Below are 18,578 nucleotides of genomic sequence, written 5' to 3'. Positions count from 1 at the left end.
GACCCAGGCCAATTTATTTTAGAAATACCCCTGCTCTTATCATGCACTGTGTTTTGAACATACATGCAAGTAAGTGGCGCCAAATAACGGTTTCGCCAAGGGCGCTGGGAGTCCACGCTTGTGAGGATGGTATCGGATCATCAAGATGGGTCCGGAAGTGCTGGCCACTTGCTTGCACAAACTGATAGTTATATCATAAATGATAGAGTTTTATCAAGTGTACAAAGAAAATATTGTGAATCGCATAGAATACGGCAGATTTCAGTGCGAATGTTGGAAGAAAGAATAGCGAAAATAGTATTTAACAGAGAACCGGACATGGGTTAGGGACAAAAGGTCGAAAGACAAAAGGTCGAAAGGACAAAAGGTCGAAAGACAAAAGGTCGAAGGGACAAATGGTTGAAAAGGACAAAACGTCGAACGGGACAAAAGGTCGAAACGGACAGAACGTCGAGCGGGACAAAAGGTAGGAAGAAGCTTAAGATCAATAAGATCAAAAGGTTGAAATGGACAAGGAACTGAAACGGAAAGAGTCAATCTAGCAGCAGAGTTGCCCTACACAGTTAGCAAAAACTCCGCTCTTTTATTTTTCACAATTTTTAACAAATAAATAAAATTCATTCAGTGAGTACAACTAATAGATGGATGTTGAGTTTTCTAAATGTCACTTCGTCTTTCAAAATGGTGCACGCCGCACATCAAATACACCGGTGTATATTACAAGCCGGTTTTTTTTTTCAATGCCTGCGCCTGCGTGGCTGCGGGGTGCATTATTTTGACAGATCGAAGCGACATTCAGAAAACCTAGATTTTCATCTATTATTTGCACTCATTGAATGAATTTTATTTAATTACTAAAAATAGTTTAAAATAAAAGAGAAACTTCGTGGAAATCCATGCATACGCGGTGCACGCAGTGGAATCGAACATGCGAGCTCTCAACGTTTGGGAAACTTGAGGAACATTGCCCTAGACCAATGATTATGGAGCTCTACACTACGCCAGGCATAGGTGTATCGACATCAACCAGGTATCCAGGAAGTTGTATAGTCGCGAACTTTATTGAGCTGGTTGCCACAGCTGTTTTGGTGTGATGAAGACACATGGCCATTCATTACATATGAGGGAGTTAGAAGCAGAGGGGTGTAAGTGACATTTTGGTCAAAATTGAGTTGAGCAAAAATGCTTTGGTTCTTGAACTTTGCGGCAATATATTCATATAGTTTGTACGATGTTTGTAAAAAATGTGAATATTTTAAAAAAATTAACTTTCATACAATTTGTATGAAGCAAAAAAATAATGAAAAACCTTGCACCCATTTTTCTCAAAACTAACTTTTTGTCACTTACACCCCTTTGCATTTGACCCCCTCATATATGTATACGCAAAAACATAAAACTAAAAAAATGAGTTGCATAAACACTTCTAATTGTTTCAAATGTTATGTAAAAATACTCAGATTAAAAAAAAACATTTAAAAATGTAGTCGTTTTGTTTCTGCATCCTGAAAACTATAAAATTTGAATATTTTGATATTTACGCATTTTTTAGTTTATTTTTTCTCTTCAATGACGTTTTTGTTTTCTAATATCTTGAACTAATAATTATTTTATTCATTTGGTTTAAAAATAATGAAGGTTTGAAAATATTTGATTTAAGAAAAGTTATTTTTTGGACCACCCTATTTTGAGAATGGCCGCCTAAACGACAAAACAATTTAGTTACGGTTTTTTTTCTATTCTATTATTTTTTCGTGAAATCGCTGTATATGCGTATCCTGTGTCCACCCTCCAGTTCAAGCTGCTGGTCAACCCAAGGCTACAGAATACAACGTGGATAATTTGCTCCACTCCATTTCTTTGGCAGAGTAGTATCAGGTCATTAGTCGGAAGGTCATTAAGCCGATCGAATGAAAAGTGAGAACTGAGAAATGAGCGGTAAGAGGTCCGTTTTTCTTTTATACTTCTCTTCTTCTTCTTCTTCTTCATTGGCATTACACCCACCACTGGGACATTGCCGCTTCGCAGCTTAGTGTTCATTAAGCACTTCCACAGTTATTAACTGTGAGGCGTCTGAACAATGTTACCATTTCTGCATTCGAATATCATGAGGCTTACACGACGACACGACGATACTTTTATGCCCAAGGAAGTCAAGACAATTTCCAACCCGAAAATTTCCTAGAATGGACCGGGAATTTCCAACATTTTAAATTTTTTTCAAGAATTTTGTTGAACGTTCCTCCAAGATTTTTTTCCGAAAATCCTCCGGAAATTACTTCGGATTTAGAAATTCATTTGGAAAATTCTCAAGATATATCATTGAAAATTCAATCATTCTGAAATCCGTTTACGAATGCTTCTAGGAATTCCTTCAGAAAGTCGTTTAGAAAATCTTACGGAAATTGTTTTAGGAACACCTTTTGAAATTATTTTAGGAGAATTCCTTTCATAGTTTATTTCGGGATACCGTTGATTATTTCTTTATGAATTTGTTCGCAATAATTCCCAGTATTTTTTTCAAGAAATCCCTTCGGAAACTATAAGACGAAATTGTTTTCATTCCGTCAAAATTTCCTTTCAAAAATTGTTTAAGGAATTTCTTCGCTCATTCCTCCGGATTTTTTGGCAACTCTTTCAAATATTCTTCAAGACCTTCGGAGATTTCTTTTCATGAGCATACTTACGGGAATCTCTTCAGAAAATCATTTCGAAATTCTTTTGGTAATCTTTGGGAAATTATTTTGGAAAATCCTTTTGAAATTCCTTTAGAAAATCCTTTGAAATTTTTGTGAGAAATTCCTCCGATAATTCCTTTGGATTTTTTTTATTTCATTATTCAATCATTTTCCAGAAGAATGATTTTAACAATATTTCCTGTAGGAAATTTTTGGAAGTAATTTTATATTGTTCTAATAAAGGAATTTCTGGAGAAATTTACAAAGGCCTTCCGGAAGGTTTTCCGAAAGAATCCCTGGAGGAATGTTCAAAAGAACTACTGATGAAATTTACAAATTGTTCCGGGAGGAGTTCTCAAGATAATTTGTGGAGAAATTTCTAGAGTTCCAAAGAACAACCTGAATAAATTTTCGATAAAAAATCAAAGCGAATTCCTGAAAACATTGAAGGATTTTTTAAAAGATTCATAATGAAACCACGAAAAAAAATTTAATAGAATTGTCAAACAAATACCTATTGGAATTTTCATATAAAATTCGGACATATCTTCAAAAAATATCTCCCCGATTATCCATTATCATACTTTTTCGAATTCAGGCGTTCCGCTACACATGGGGATATAAATACTTCTGATATTATCAAGAGCACTTCAGTGCAGCTAATAATATGACGTCCCTTAATCCCTACGGTATCAAGCGACCCGTGCCAAGGGGATGCATGGTCTGAGGGGTAAAATAAATAGCAGGCCGCTAACGGAGCCTGTGGGGTACCTGGGCACCCCCACAGTATAGCGTTCTCTTACCACCAAAAACACATTTGAGTGGATAGGGAGTGTGTCCGATGAAATGGTGGATCCTTACCCCAGACGAAGTGGCCTTAACAGGTCGCCACACCGGTCGCCAGGGGCAGACGATACAGAAGAGTGTGGCAGGTTGGAGGAGCCACCCATCGAGATCAAAATGGACGGAGCTACCCTGTCCAGACCACGGAAGTGATGACCAGTCACAAGGAGAGCGGAGGCCAGAAGATGATTACATACGTAACGGACGTAATCATGTTTTTTCTGGACAACGGCGGGAAGTTCAGCAAGGACCTTAAGTAGCCCGTACTGACCCACTGCAACATGGTTGTAGAGGCAAAGCAGGAGTGGAAGCCTTTGCTGCAGGCAAGTAAGGAGGCGGAACGAAAGATCCGCCGACTTACCGAGGAGAAAAAGTTGGTAGTGAGCCAATTGGTGGAGACCAGGAAGTAAATCGATTCGAAGATTCGAGTTCTTACTGAAGAAAAGCAGCTGGCAGAAAGCCAGACTGCAGAACTCCGCAGACACATGGCTGTCACTGGAGCAATTTCAAAGCTTAGTATGGCAACCGACCTGAAGGGTGCTAGCGCCCACGGCATACAAAAAACAAGGCAGGCTCATCACGCATGTAAATATTCAGTTTGAATGTAAACATGTGACGTCACTGCTATCTTCGCACAAGCTGGACCGAGACGATGCTCTACGGTCGCAGCATGCTTACTTTTGTACTCCAACATTTAGCGATAAAATATGCGTCACATTCGAAGTGTCATTTTTTTAACGAGCCTACCTTGTTTTCTGTATACCGTGCTAGCGCCAAGCTGGTATTGCACAAGAAGAAGGCTACTAAAATCCGTCGGATTAAGCAGGTTGCCGACCCTAAGGAACGACGGAAACCAGTTCCTCCTTCTACGAGGAAGTTGTGATCCCCAAAAAGGCGAAGAAGGAGCGAAAAGCGGTAGAGGTGGCGTAAGTGCCTAGAACTATTGGCCAAGAAGGGGAGTGCCCGTAGAGAAAAGCGCACAGAAATGGTCAAGGCAGGAGTAACAGAGGCGAAGCAATTATTGTCAAGGCTAATGGTAAAAGCTATGCTGACGTTCTGAAGGCAGGGTGATAAAAAGCTCACTGGCGTAGGGGATGTTGTGTATTGCATCCATAGAACGCAGAAGGGCGAGAGGATCCTTGTCCTGAAGCAGGATGCTGCGCGGAAGAGTTACGCATGAGCATGATTGACCGCCCACGGTTGCTACTCCGTTATTGTCAGGCTAGCTATAATTACACAGAGAACCAACAGATGAAGTTTGGGACATCATCTTCGATGTGTAAGAACTGGTGACCCAAAAATAAGCAATAGGAGCGCCGGCCGTGTCCGAATGCAGGTCAATTAGGGAATAGGTAGGAAATTGTTGACGTGATTCTCGCTTTGATAGAAGCCGACGAGTCATCTGCACTTCCTCGAGAAATCACTGGGATGTTGGATATATGGGGTAGGGAGTGTAGCAGGGTTCGTTTTGGTAAACGGTATGCCGTGTATAGCGTGTAGTTTGATCGATGAAAACAATACTCTTTTTTTATATTTATTGCCGCACAAAGCAGCCCACACAGCAAAATCAGACATTTTGATAACCACGCGACCGTACTGCGTCCAACACGAACAAACTTGCACTCTTTACTATTTATCAAATTATATTTATTCCGTGGATTATCCCGCGACGAAGAAAAAATCTCACAAACCGACGCGTACTTCAACACGATCTATAAAACACTCTACATTCTGTATCGCAACGATTGCTCCTAAATCTTACCCTCACCCACCTTCAGCATAGGAGCTGTACACTTATTACGTAAGCAATTTTTCTGGTTTTTTCGACCCCCCTTCCCCCCATGTAAGATTTTTTTCATACAAACGATTTTTTATTTATATGGCGCGTAAGATATTAACAGACCCCCCACCCATCAGTATACTAGGGTGTTAGATAATCTTGTAGCGAGACTAACTGGTCTTAAACCATTCGTTGTAGCAGGTAACTTCAACGCAACGAAAAAAGGCGTTCCAGGAATTGGTAGTTTTAGGAAAAACATTCCAAAGAATTCCTAGAGATCTTTCAAAAATTACTAACCAATTTATAGACGAAAAATGCATCGTAATAATTTATATAAATTGATTTTTCGCTTGACTGATAAATCCCTCTGATTATATTTCTTACTGCTGACGCCAAATTATACATGAATAAATTTTGCCAAAAATGCTGGTGCCTCAGCATTACCAGAACTCTGGCGCCACCAGTGATGAAAGATGGATAAATCCCCACAATGTATTAGATGAAATTTTTAGAATTTCTAGTGGGAAAGGTGTAACAGTATATTGATGGAATGTAAAACATTGAGGAAAGATTGCTTGAAAGAAAGCGGTTGCCTTAAAGCCGGTACCACTAAATCACTTTAATATCTGACGTAAACTTTTTTTTTGCAAATGCTGAATACAAAGTAATAGGGTAAAGGGGCCGTACACTTACTAAGTAAGCAATTTTCCTCGGATTTTGAAACCCCCCTCCCTTCATGTAAGATTTTTTCCCACACGAAAATTTGTTTTTTCATATGGAACGTAAGAAAATGACAGACAGTGACAGTGTTTACGTAATTAGTGTACGACCCCAAAGATTAATCCTATACGGCAGTCTTCTAAACGAGAGCAACAAGCATTATAATAGGTAGTGATTCTGGTGCAATTCGCAATTTGAAAAAAAAAACAATTGCTTCTCCAAGCTAGCGCATAAATCAATATCAAATTGTCTTTGAACGACCAATCTGTTGCAATTGTCAATGAATACTTTTGCTTTATAAAACCTTCCTTCCTAAGTATAAAATTCAAAAAACGTACGACATTTCCAATTAGATCATCGCTTTTCATCGAAATTGCAAACGTTTTCCGAATCACGCCTTTCCTGATTTGCTCTGCTTCGCTACGTTCCGCCTTTCTCCCATTGAACACACTCGAAACAGGTATGAGAGGAAAGCCATTCGTGTGCTAAATGCTATTCACCGTCGTCGAATGTAATTAAAACTAGATAGAAAGAAGACTTTTACGAATTGAATTAAAACAAGAGACCGACTGCCATGCATCTCGAACATGAAAAAAAACATATCTTTGTACGTGAGAGCATGGTTAGGAGCGACATGAAAAGAGTTTCCAGCTCTTGACGATTCTTTCATGTCTCATATACTTTTCACGATGTTAAACCCAAGCGCTTTGGGATGTGTGTTGTGGCAAGGCATCCGACGAATGTGTGAGCCGGAGACTAAACGACACTCCACCACTATTTCGTTCATGAAGAGCAGCTTCGCCTGTGCCGGTGCACGGAATTGCTAAGGCTGCCCCCATGCAGACCGGCCAACATCAATGAAAAGCGGATGAAAATAAGAAAAGCGAGAATATGGAATGGTGGCTGGAGGTGGTACGTACCTGCATATAGTGACCGGTGGCCAGCGAGAACTTTGCTCCGAAGGAGTACTTTTTAACCTCGTCGAACCACTTCCGAATGCGCCCGGGAAAATCGCTGTCTCGGTCGTCCTCCAGCGAAGCGCTGCTCCAGATAAGGGCCAGGTTCTGCCCCATTGTGAAGCGCCCTGTTGGTGATGATGGCGGTGGACCAAAACAAAGAAAGGAGAGTCAGTTTTGGCTTTAACGGCGATTTTGGAATTTGCATAAATTTTGCTGAGAGCTCAAATGTTGCAAGTGAAGTGGCAAACGATAGAAAGTTATAAGTTATTTTTGTGTTGCACGATTGAAACAGAAATGCAAAAAAATTGACACTCCACGAGTTGATATCGCTTCGTACCAAATGGAACACTTCGAACTTTCAACTTCCAACTATTGCGACTCAAAGCAATTAAAACTACCCATCCACAAATGTGCCAAGTTTCGTCGCAATCAACCGTACCTAATTTCTTTTTCGGATCGTGCTTGAATATACATTGGTCAGCCCAGTTTTGTGCTTTCCTCGCAAGCTCGTCGTCCCATTGCTGAAAAAAAAAATGATAAAAGGAAAAAAAAACGAAACTGAGTGAAAATTTTCCAACCCCAGCAAAATTTCGTTATCGCTGGAACCGTATCTCATGAAGATGAAAATTAAAAGTCCATACCGTACTCCAACCATCGTCGGACTTGGGCTGCTTACCATTTCCAGCATGTTTTCCGCGCCCGGTTGTCCAGGTATGAGCCCTTGTGCGACCGCCTGGCGCAATTTGTTGTGCTCCTCCAATATATCATACTTATCGGTCGGAGCCAGGCCAGACTCTGCAAAGAGAGAACCAGGAAAGACAGTTGAAGTAAAATAAAAATGGAAACTGTAATTGCCATAATTAAAAATCAAGTTTAAGCTGGTGGTTACTACTGCTTGTGGAGGAGAGCTGGCATGGTCCCAGTTGACCTTCAAGTTACTTTTCGTACTATTTCACGCCATATTTCTTGTTTTGCTAGAAGAGCATCGAAACAGGCCGAACGACATCAGCAGGTGGTTTTCCATGAACAGGGTGAAACTTCGTAGCCAAGAATTTTCATTTGAAATAGTTTGCAGAATGAATCATGCAGGAATGCAAAAAAATAAGGGAGTTGAAGATTGATATTTGAATTCGAACGTTTAGTGTGAAGGATATGTAGCGAGATAAAAATAGTTCTGTTGAAATTTGGCCGTTAGGGTAGTAGTTTTCTGTAAGGTTTTTTTTCCAACCATTTTAGTCAGGAGATGAATGAAGATTTGTCGACCTGTAATTTTCTCGAGAGCTAGGACTGTGTGGTAAGGGCAATCATTGATATTTGGATAAATGTTTCTTAAAGCAGCAAATAACTTTATATGATTTCCTCTTAGTCATATTTTTGTTCTTGATTTCAATATTTGATTACTCATTTTATTACTCAGTCTCCCTGATTTCGATACTGAGTCTGTATTAATTTACACAACCACCAACGACTAGCAAGCCAGGCAGTACCACCATGATGATACAATTTATGGACCAGTACTAGTGCCGGCTGTAGTCAGCCTAGCGCACAGTTAACTTTCCTGAACTAATTTATTGCTGGGAACCACTGCGGCGAGAAGAAGAATAATAAGAAGCAAAATTTACATTTTTAATGATAATTTTTGAAATCAACTTTACGGCATACAGTCCGGCAGGCAGGATGGCCTCAGTCCAAACCCTGCGCAGCTGATGCTGGGCGTCTTCTACTTCTAGTGACTTTTTTTTCTTTCTGCATGTTGGTAAGTTCTCGATGGAACTGGGTCTACTCTTGCTCTTGTGTACTCTCTTCGATCAAGGAGTAAGAACAAACTTTCGCTTTGAACATGAACCTAACCCACCACTTCTGGACCAATGGTATCTCATCATGTACTCAAAGGACCAATGGAAACCCCCATGAAGCTACATAGGAAGAAGTGAGAGGAGAAGTACTTTTTTATTCTTCAAGGCGTCCTTCACTTTTCCTGTCCGTAGAATTACTACTTCTTCGTGGACTGCGCAGTTCGGTCCGGCCGGTTGCGGATACTGGCTGCGATGGTGAAATGTGGCGTGAAAATATTGCTAATTAGAAGCCTTAACGGCAGCACTGTCTGGGTGAAATTGCTCGTGTAATGTTTTACACTTTTAAAGGATGTATATTATTTAATTCTAAGCCGGGATATCTCATTAGACTTCATGGAGGTATAATGAGCTGCACTTCGGGGGAAAATAACTTTATCGCGAGAATTGTTTTGACCACCTTAAGGTACGGTAGAACTTGTATTAGAATACACGATTTCAATGACCTTTAAAAGATGGATTGCGAGCGTCATACAATGAGTTGCCATCAGTTGAAATTCGTTAGAAATGACATAAATAATAACTTTTCGAAATCAAACCGATTTCTATGCCAATGAGCTTAACATTGATTTGGATTAAATTGAGTTTGGATTCCGACTGAAGGAGAAAATTGGATTTGGATTGAATTTGGAATGAAAATGGATAAGATTTAAATTGAATTCGGATCGGGTTTGAATAATATTTAAAAAGATTCGTATTGGAGTTGGATTAGATTTGGACTGGATTTGGATTGGATTTGGATTGAATTTGGATTGGATTTGGATTGGATTTGGATTGGATTTGGCTCATATTTGTATTGGATTTGGATTGGATTTGAATTGGATTTGAATTGGATTTGGATTGGATTTGGATGGGATTTGGATTGGATTTGGATTGGATTTGGATTGGATTTGGATTGGTTTGGACTGGTTTGGATTGGTTTGGTTGGTTGGATTGGATTTGGATTGGTTTGGATTGATTTGGATTGGTTTGGATTGGTTTGAATTGGATTGGTTCGATTGGATTGGTTTGGTTTGATTGGTTGGATTGGTTTGGATTGGATTGGTTTGGATTGGTTTGGATTGGTTTGGATTGGTTTGGATTGATTTGGATTGGTTGGTTTCGATTGGTTTGGATTGGTTTGGATTGGTTTGGATAGGATTAGGATTGAATTTGGATTGGTTGGATTGGTTTGGATTGGTTTGGATTGGTTTGTAATGGATTGGTTTGGATTGGTTTGGATTGGTTCGGATTGGTTTGGATTGATTTGGATTGGTTTGGATTGGTTTGGTTGGATTGGATTTGGACTGGATTTGGATTGGTTTGGACTGGTTTGGACCGATTTGGATTTGGATTGGTTGGATTGGTTGGATTTGGATTTGATTGGTTTGGATTGGTTTGGTTGGTTTGGATTGATTTGGATTGGATTGGTTGGATTGATTTGGATTGGTTTGGTTGGTTTGGATTGGTTGGATTGGTTTGGACTGGTTTGGTTGGTTGGATTGGTTTGGATTGGTTTGGTTGGATTTGGTTGGTTTGGATTGGTTTGGATTGGATTGGTTTGGTTGGTTTGGTTGGTTTGGATTGACTGGATTGGTTTGGATTGGTTTGGATTGGTTTGGTTGGTTTGGATTGGTTTGGATTGGTTTGGATTGGTTTGGTTGGATTGGATTGGTTTGGATTGGTTTGGATTGGTTTGGTTGGTTTGGATTGGATTTGGATTGGTTTGGATTGGTTTGGATTGGTTTGGATTGGTTTGGATTGGTTTGGTTGGTTTGGATTGGTTTGGATTGGTTTGGATTGGTTTGGATTGGTTTGGATTGGATTTGATTGGTTGGATTGGTTTGGATTGGTTTGGATTGGTTTGGATTGGTTTGGATTGGTTTGGATTGGTTTGGATTGGTTTGGATTGGTTTGGATTGGTTTGGATTGGTTTGATTGGTTTGGATTGGTTTGGATTGGTTTGATTGGTTTGGATTGGTTTGGATTGGTTTGGATTGGTTTGGATTGGTTTGGTTGGTTTGGATTGGTTTGGATTGGTTTGGATTGGTTTGGATTGGTTTGGTTGGTTTGGATTGGTTTGGATTGGATTGGTTTGGATTGGTTTGGATTTGATTTGGATTGGTTTGGATTGGTTTGGATTGGTTTGGGTTGGTTTGGATTGGTTTGGATTGGTTTGGTTGGTTTGGATTGGTTTGATTGGTTTGGATTGGTTTGGATTGGTTTGGATTGGTTTGATTGGTTTGGATTGGTTGGATTGGTTTGATTGGTTTGGATTGGTTTGGATTGGTTTGGATTGGTTTGGATTGGTTTGGATTGGTTTGGATTGGTTTGGATTGGTTTGGATTGGATTTGATTGGTTTGGATTGGATTTGATTGGTTTGGATTGGTTTGATTGGATTGGATTGGTTTGATTGGTTTGGATTGGTTTGGATTGGTTTGGATTGGTTTGGATTGGTTTGGTTGGTTTGGATTGGTTTGGATTGGTTTGGATTGGTTTGGATTGGTTTGGATTGGTTTGGATTGGTTTGGATTGGATTTGGATTGGTTTGGATTGGTTTGGATTGGTTTGGATTGGTTTGGATTGGTTTGGATTGGTTTGGATTGATTGGATTGGTTTGGATTGGTTTGGATTGATTTGGATTGGTTTGGATTGGTTTGGATTGGTTTGGATTGGTTTGGATTGGTTTGGATTGGTTTGGATTGGTTTGGATTGGTTTGGATTGGATTTGGATTGATTTGGATTGGATTTGATTGGTTTGATTGGATTTGGATTGGATTTGGATTGGATTTGGATTGGATTTGGATTGGATTTGGATTGGATTTGGATTGGATTTGGATTGGATTTGGATTGGATTATGATTGGATTTGGATTGGATTCGGTTCGGTTGTATTGAAAATGGCTGTTTCATAATATACGTAAACCTCTGTTAATGTGTAATGCAATGAAAAAATTGCACAAACTTTTTCAATTACTGCATTTTTTCCACACCTAGCGCACGCAAATCTCAACTTCGTAATTTTGTTGTTTTCTTTTCATTGCCTTTACATGCCATAACCATAAAAGTGGGAGAGTGAAATGCTGCTTTTTTTCACTTCCTTGGGCTACCCATGAAGCCGAGGAATTTAATAAAGTTCTTTTTCATCATTCCTTCACACTGGATTAGCTAGATTCTGATATGGGCGGACAAGGAACGTTCATCGGGGCAGGCATTTATCCCTTTACCCTCGACCACCGCCCCCCCAGGGCCGGCTCGCTACTGGTAATTAAAATTTATTATACTCACTCAACAGAACCCCTCCATTAAGGCACGTCTGAGCGCTTTTCCCGAGCAAGTTGCAGAGTAAGATGACCGTCGCCAGATTGCTGAGCGCGCTTCGAGTCTTATCATTGCGTGATGCCATCATATTTTGTTCTTTAATAATATTTTCCTCTTTTCCACTTTCTAATTGATGACTTGGAAACTTTCCTTCCACGTATTGCACGTGGCGCAGATGTTGCTGTTGCCTGTTTTGAATTTGTCCTTTCGGCTCACTGTTTTTTTTCTTCCTCGTCGTCGTCGTCGGAGGATGGCGGTGTTCCAGGGTGGCTGAGAAATTGTACGGTGATGGAAGGTTGTCAGCAGCTAGAGTCAATTAAACCCAAAAGTTTTGAAGAATTTGGTTTCCGTGATCTGAAAGAATAAAAACACCCGAACCGGGGCAGTGAGAAACGGACTTTTACTGAACTGGTGGGGAAATGACTTTTGATTTAAATTATATTCGCGTTATTTCGCATATCTTTAAATAAGCTAATCATTCGGAGATTTGTGACTACCCAACTTGAATAGTAGGGCTAAGAAACAATTGAAAAGTTCAATCCAATATTAAAATTGATTTTCTGATTTTAAACATAAAATCAGGGGAAGGTTCTCAGTTTCACCCGGTTATATAAAAATACTGTGAGTACCGGATGCATTAAATGGAGCTAATTATTTCTGGAAGTTGCGATCAAATTTAGTTTTTATGTTTGTTTTGGATATTGTGATAGGGTAGATGTACCAGTCGTCGCTACAGCACCAGTTGTCACACTAGTCCATTATACACCAAGTGGCACATCATATCACCTTCTTCTGACCAGTGATCCATATTCATATGACACGACAAGATCTTTAATCTCCTGCAAAATCAAACAAAACATAATTGTAAGAAACGATTTTGCTTCATTTTGGTCGTGCTTTGCAGCAGTTGTCTTGTCGCACTAGTGGTCCCATCATGGCCAATCCCATAAGAAAACAATGGGATTTGCAATAATAGGAACCAAAATCAAGAATAGTGCCACAACTGCGTTCCTATTATGGATCAAGTATTTTTGGGTACTATCACGAATTTCAAGGCGGATTTTACATTTGTGCTAAGGAGCAGGAAGGGAAACGTTTCGCTTGACATTACAACACCACCCACATGCCTTTTAAATATATTTAAAATAAATTGTTATTCTTCACTATGGCGACGATTGGTACACCCACACTATTTCATCATTTTTTATTCCGCTTCACACTTTTCAAATATAGCATCTTTTTATTACGTGGAAAATATATTTATTTATCGTTATAACAGTAGTGCACTTATGTCACTTGCACCTTAGGTTAAAAATAAAATTTTGTATTGTAATGTGTTTAAGAAAGATATCAAATTATGGACGTTCTTGTAATGAAAAAGTGAGGTCACTTGTAAACGATAATGGAACAGAAATTCTATTTTTCGTAGTTTCAACATTCACATCTCATTCTGAGAAGTGTCGAAATCAATCACTCTTCTGGGATGCCTAACAAGGTGCAAGATCGAGAAACACGTCACTTTCAGGAAGTGCTTCCATTTTTTTCAATATTATTAAACACCAACTAGCAAAAAAAGTGTGAGATGGAAAAATAAGAGGCGAAAAGATGATAAGCGAAGGGAAAAAAAACTCTGCGAAGCATGGCCGGAGCAGATTTTTCACTTTCCGTGTCGTCCGTTATCTGTCGTTGACAGTTAATTTTGAAAGGCATCTTCTGGCTTCCGCCAGAGCGTACCGCCAGCAGCAGTGAGCGTTCTATTAGGATTTTATCCGAAGAACATTGCCGGGAAGGGGGGGCTCATCACCGGTTTTCGACACCGGTGCCGCTTATCATCATTCATTTTTTGAGGGCCAATCTGTCCCTGCGATTTGCTGCAATGATGTTTTGGTCGGCACCCGGCCGTAATGTGATGAATCTTTGCCGAGTAGAGGCACTCCTGTTTATATGATAAAATGTTTTTAACTAGATTTTAAATTCAAAAACATCACCTAATGCGTTTGAGTGGCTTCCACGGTCGTTATATTGGACCTTAGGTCACCTTACTTGAGTCAAAATTAAATTAATAAAATATAATATGGGATAAAAGTTTCAATAGTCGTGGTTGTTCCTAGAGTTGCGGTAGTGTTCTTTTTACACAGCCTACATATTAATCGCAGCAACCTATTTAGTCAATCAATTTATCATCCTTTATTTACACAAAGTAAAAGAAAAGCGGTTAAAAATTGCTTCAAATATCTCAATATCTTAATATCTCAAAAATTGCTACGAATCTTCATGAAAACTTTAAACCGTTCGAAAGAATATTAAAAATCACGTTTAAAAATCGCAAAGCTGGGAATTCGGTCACACATGAAAACGATGCCCCAATCCGACAGTCTGTGGAGCGTGTTCCCGGATCCATGCTGTAAATCAGGCTTCTAAGAACACCAGCAGAGTGGAAGGAACACCAAAGGTATTGTGGTACCTAGGTGCGGGCCTGAGTATACGAGAAGGGTGATTCAAATCGGGTAGATCAGAGGATGTCATGAGGGTGAAAAGAACGATGTGAAATGGAAGTTTGCAATAAAGAATCTTGTTAAAAGCAGTTCAGTTAATCTCGATTAATAAATCTAAAACTGGAAGTATCACAGGTATCACAAGCATTACACCCAAACCTGTATAAGAACTGGGCATATGCGAAAATGCTATATTCTTTATACAAATAATGCATAAGAGCTTACGGTTTTGCAAGCTTTTCTTTCAATATTTGTTTGTGAGCTGAACTTACATTTTTTGTATATGAATCTAACAACTTCGCATGTACCCAGTTCTTATACAGGTTTTGGTAGGCTCTTATACAGAATTGTTAGAAAATTTAAGGTGATTATACAATCAAGCCATGTGATGAATTTCAAATTCACCACAAGGTTTTCTACTGCTATTGTCAAAAGTTCAAATCCAGCGTAATAATTTTCGTACCATGCTGAAATTAAAGTCGATTGTTTAGCATAAGTAAGCAAACGATCTGCAGATGTGTCATCCCCATGGGCGTTGTGGTTCTCTCAATTCGTGCTCTAGAAAAATCACTAGAAAAAGCACGTGGTTTCCAAGATAGCCGATTTGTGGCTTTGTTGTATAACCACCTTAACAGTCGTTGATTTGGTGTAAGAACTGCGGCCTAAACCCAGCCTTCTGGAAAATCTGTCAATATGCAACTCACACTCACAAACTCAAAAGGAAGACATTCAGCATATCCGTGTTGATTTTGGAATCACATATTCTCAGACCAGAATAAAATATGAAACCAGCCAAGGGAGCAAGTCCTCTTATGCCGCAATTGTGAACATCAGCTGAGATCAAGAAATTGCTGAACTAAAAGCCACGATACTACAACTACAGTCCTCTTCCAAGGACAAAGACGACAAAATCGCAGAAATGGAGGACTCTCCCCAGATCCACCCAGATCCACATCCGTTTTGCTTTAGGTCACTGTACTGTTCCCTTGCGCGATCAATACTGGAATCATCCGCTGTTGTTTGGTGCCCTTTCCAGACCACATGGATCGCTAGAATCGAAGCCGTTCAACGGAAGTTTCTAAGATGCGCTCTTCGATCCCTAAGGTGGCGTGATCCGACGAACCTTGCACCGTACGAGGAGTGGTGCCGGTTGATTAGCATCGAACCACTAGAGTTTAGACGGATCGCCGCTCAAGCTACGTTTGCTGGGAAGCTGCTCATGGGTCACATCGATTGTCCAGCACTACTGTCGCAGTTAAGTCTATATGCACCTGAAAGACCTCTTCGTCAACGTCTATTTTTGCTTCTAGAACCACAGACTAGCAACTATGTACTACACGAACCAATTCGATTCATCAGTCGCCGCTTCAACAAATTCTTCGATGTTTTTGACTTTAATTCATCAGTTGACGTGTTTCGTCATCGGTTACTAGACTTTTTCCGTACCGCTGACCGTAACCAATTAGTTTAACTAATATTCATTCAGACATTCATTGTCAGTTGTATTTTTTAAATAAAACCCGACTTAATCCACCTACAGTGAACGCAACCCTTCTTACACTTTTGAATGGTTGTGTGTGCCCAGTGCATATTACAATTTCTATGCATATGACCTTCAATTGAATGTAAAATAACTGATATTATCATGCTTTTAACGATTTCAAAATAAAAAAAGGGATATTTCTGGAAATTTAACAATTTTTAAAAAATACAAAAAGACTGCAGATTTGATTTGCCGCCTTAAATGGCAATATTACAGCTTCTGTTTAAGCCCACACAGATAAAAATATGTTGTGATTTTAAATGTATTTTCATGCACATATTTGGAGCATACAAATAAATGTAACATTCAATTGATCTTACCTTTCTTTCAAATCGAAATAAACTTAAACCGTGCTTGCTTGTAAAATTCAATCAAACTTAATTGAACATCAAGTGTTTATTAGTTTGTTGGGACTAGCGGCAATTTTACACGTCGTTGAATTTTCAAAATTATTTGCTGTGCAAAAGAGTTCAAATCGGGTCATAGACGGCTGAGATATTGGTGTGACAATTCTTCATTAGTAGTCTGAAAATATGTCTCATATTCGTATTTCACAGATATCTCTGAAACCGAATTTCCAATTGCAGAAAAAAATGAATGGGTCCAATGACAAAAACATAGCTTTCGTTTAAAGATAAAATCGCACAAATCGGTCCAAGGACGACTGAGATCTTGATGGGACATATTTTACCAATGTGTGAAGTTGATACGTCTAATGCTTTATGTTCGTATTTCAGAGATATCTCCGGAACCCAATGTCTAATTGCAAAAACAAAATACAATGGGTTCAATGGCAAAGTCATAGCTTTCGTTTAAAGATAAAATCATGCAAATTGGTTTACAGACGGCTGAGATATTCATGTGACATTATTTGGTTTAGGGTCATTTGGCCGAATGTCGTTTGGCCGAATGCCATTTGGCCGAACGCCATTTGGCCGAATGCCGTTTGGCCGAATAGTTGAAATACGTTTCCTTATGAAGGGAGAAGGAAGAAGGAAGAATAGAGAAGGAAGAAGGAAGAAGGAAGACGGAAGAAGGAAGAAGGTAGAAGGTAGAAGGAAGAAGGAAGAAAGAAGAAGGGAGAAGGAAGAAAGAAGAAGGAAGAAGGAAGAAGAAAGAAGGAAGAAGGAAGAAGAAAGAAGAAGGAAGGAAAAAGGATGAAGGAAGAAGGCAGAAGGAAGAAGGAAGAAGGAAGAAGGAAGAAGGAAGAAGGAAGAAGGAAGAAGGAAGAAGGAAGAAGGAAGAATGAAGAAGGAAGAAGGAAGAAGGAAGAAGGAAGAAGGAAGAAGAAAGAAGGAAGAAGAAAGAAGGAAGAAGGAAAAAGAAAGAAGGTAGGAAGAAGAAGGAAAAAAGAAGAATGAAGAAGGAAGAAAGAAGAGAGAAGGAAGAAAGAAGGACGAAGATAGAGGATGGAAAAAAGAAGAAAGAAAAAGGAAGGAAGAAGGAAAAAGGAAGAAGGAAAAAGGAGGAAGGAAGAAAGAAGAAGAAAGAAAAAGGAAGTAAAGAAGGATCACTAGTAAAATGAGGTCATTTTTTTAACTATTCGGCCAAACGGCATTCGGCCAAACGGCATTCGGCCAAATGGCGTTCGGCCAAACGGCATTCGGCCAAATGACCTGACACCCATTATTTTGTTAGTTTTCTGAAAATGCACTTCATGTTCGTATTTCTTACATATCTCTGGAACCAAATGTCCGATTGCAAAAAAAATTGAACTCGTACAATGACAAAGTCATAGCTTTCGTTTAGTGTTAAAATCGTGCAAATCGGTCCACGGACGGCTGAGATCTTGATGTGAGATTTTTGTAACGCACACACATACGCACACACGCACACACGCACACACACACACATACATACATGTGCTCAGTTCGTCGAGCTGAGTTGATTGGTATATACGACTTGGGTCTCCGAGCCTCGGATAAAAAGTCGGTTTTTCAAGCGATCTTTATACCCTTCTTAGGGTGTAAGAAGGGTAATAAAACAAATAAATAAATAAACAAATGAGCAACCACTAGCCGAAACGGATTGAGGGGCGCGCCTTTGAGAGTCGGTATAAGCCTCACATTAAGTTTGAGAAATATCTAAAAGAAAAACTAGTAGGTGAACTAAGTTTAAAATGCGCCAGTCAGCTAATAAGAGCCATTGCATTTTCTGGGTTAATAGGCTAAATTAAGCTACAAAACCGATGGCAGCTGACGCCTAAACATGTTTTTAGATCAATAAATTAAAAATAATAGTCAAGACATCTATAATAAAATCTTTAAAAAATTTTCCGCCTTTTGATAAAATTTAAGCTTCCGTTCCCTTAAGGAGTTTTCACTAGATAGAAACATTTTTTCAATAATCTTTGCACATGTCAGGAAAAATTAGTAAAGATTGTGCCAAGTTACTGAAAAGTTAACTTT

At 39.3% G+C, this 18,578-nt stretch overlaps 1 protein-coding gene across 1 annotated transcript in view; it reads right to left on the bottom strand.

Moving 5' to 3' along the window:
- Positions 1-18,578, bottom strand: part of LOC134205420 (CRISP/Allergen/PR-1-like) — a 53,569-nt gene that overhangs the window by 9,908 nt on the left and 25,083 nt on the right. Inside the window, exons 2-5 of the mRNA XM_062680648.1 lie at positions 12,100-12,486; positions 7,657-7,775; positions 7,420-7,501; positions 6,942-7,105 (exon numbers count right to left, since the gene is read on the bottom strand). Of these exons, the coding sequence (XP_062536632.1) occupies positions 6,942-7,105; positions 7,420-7,501; positions 7,657-7,775; positions 12,100-12,220 (486 nt within the window). The 5' untranslated portion in view covers positions 12,221-12,486. The remainder of the gene's footprint in view (positions 1-6,941; positions 7,106-7,419; positions 7,502-7,656; positions 7,776-12,099; positions 12,487-18,578) is intronic.

This window comes from Armigeres subalbatus, chromosome 1 (assembly GCF_024139115.2).
Source record: "Armigeres subalbatus isolate Guangzhou_Male chromosome 1, GZ_Asu_2, whole genome shotgun sequence".
Lineage (NCBI taxonomy): Eukaryota > Metazoa > Arthropoda > Insecta > Diptera > Culicidae > Armigeres > Armigeres subalbatus.
Note: the sequence above shows the minus strand (reverse complement) of the source record. Positions and strands in the feature narration are given on the sequence as shown.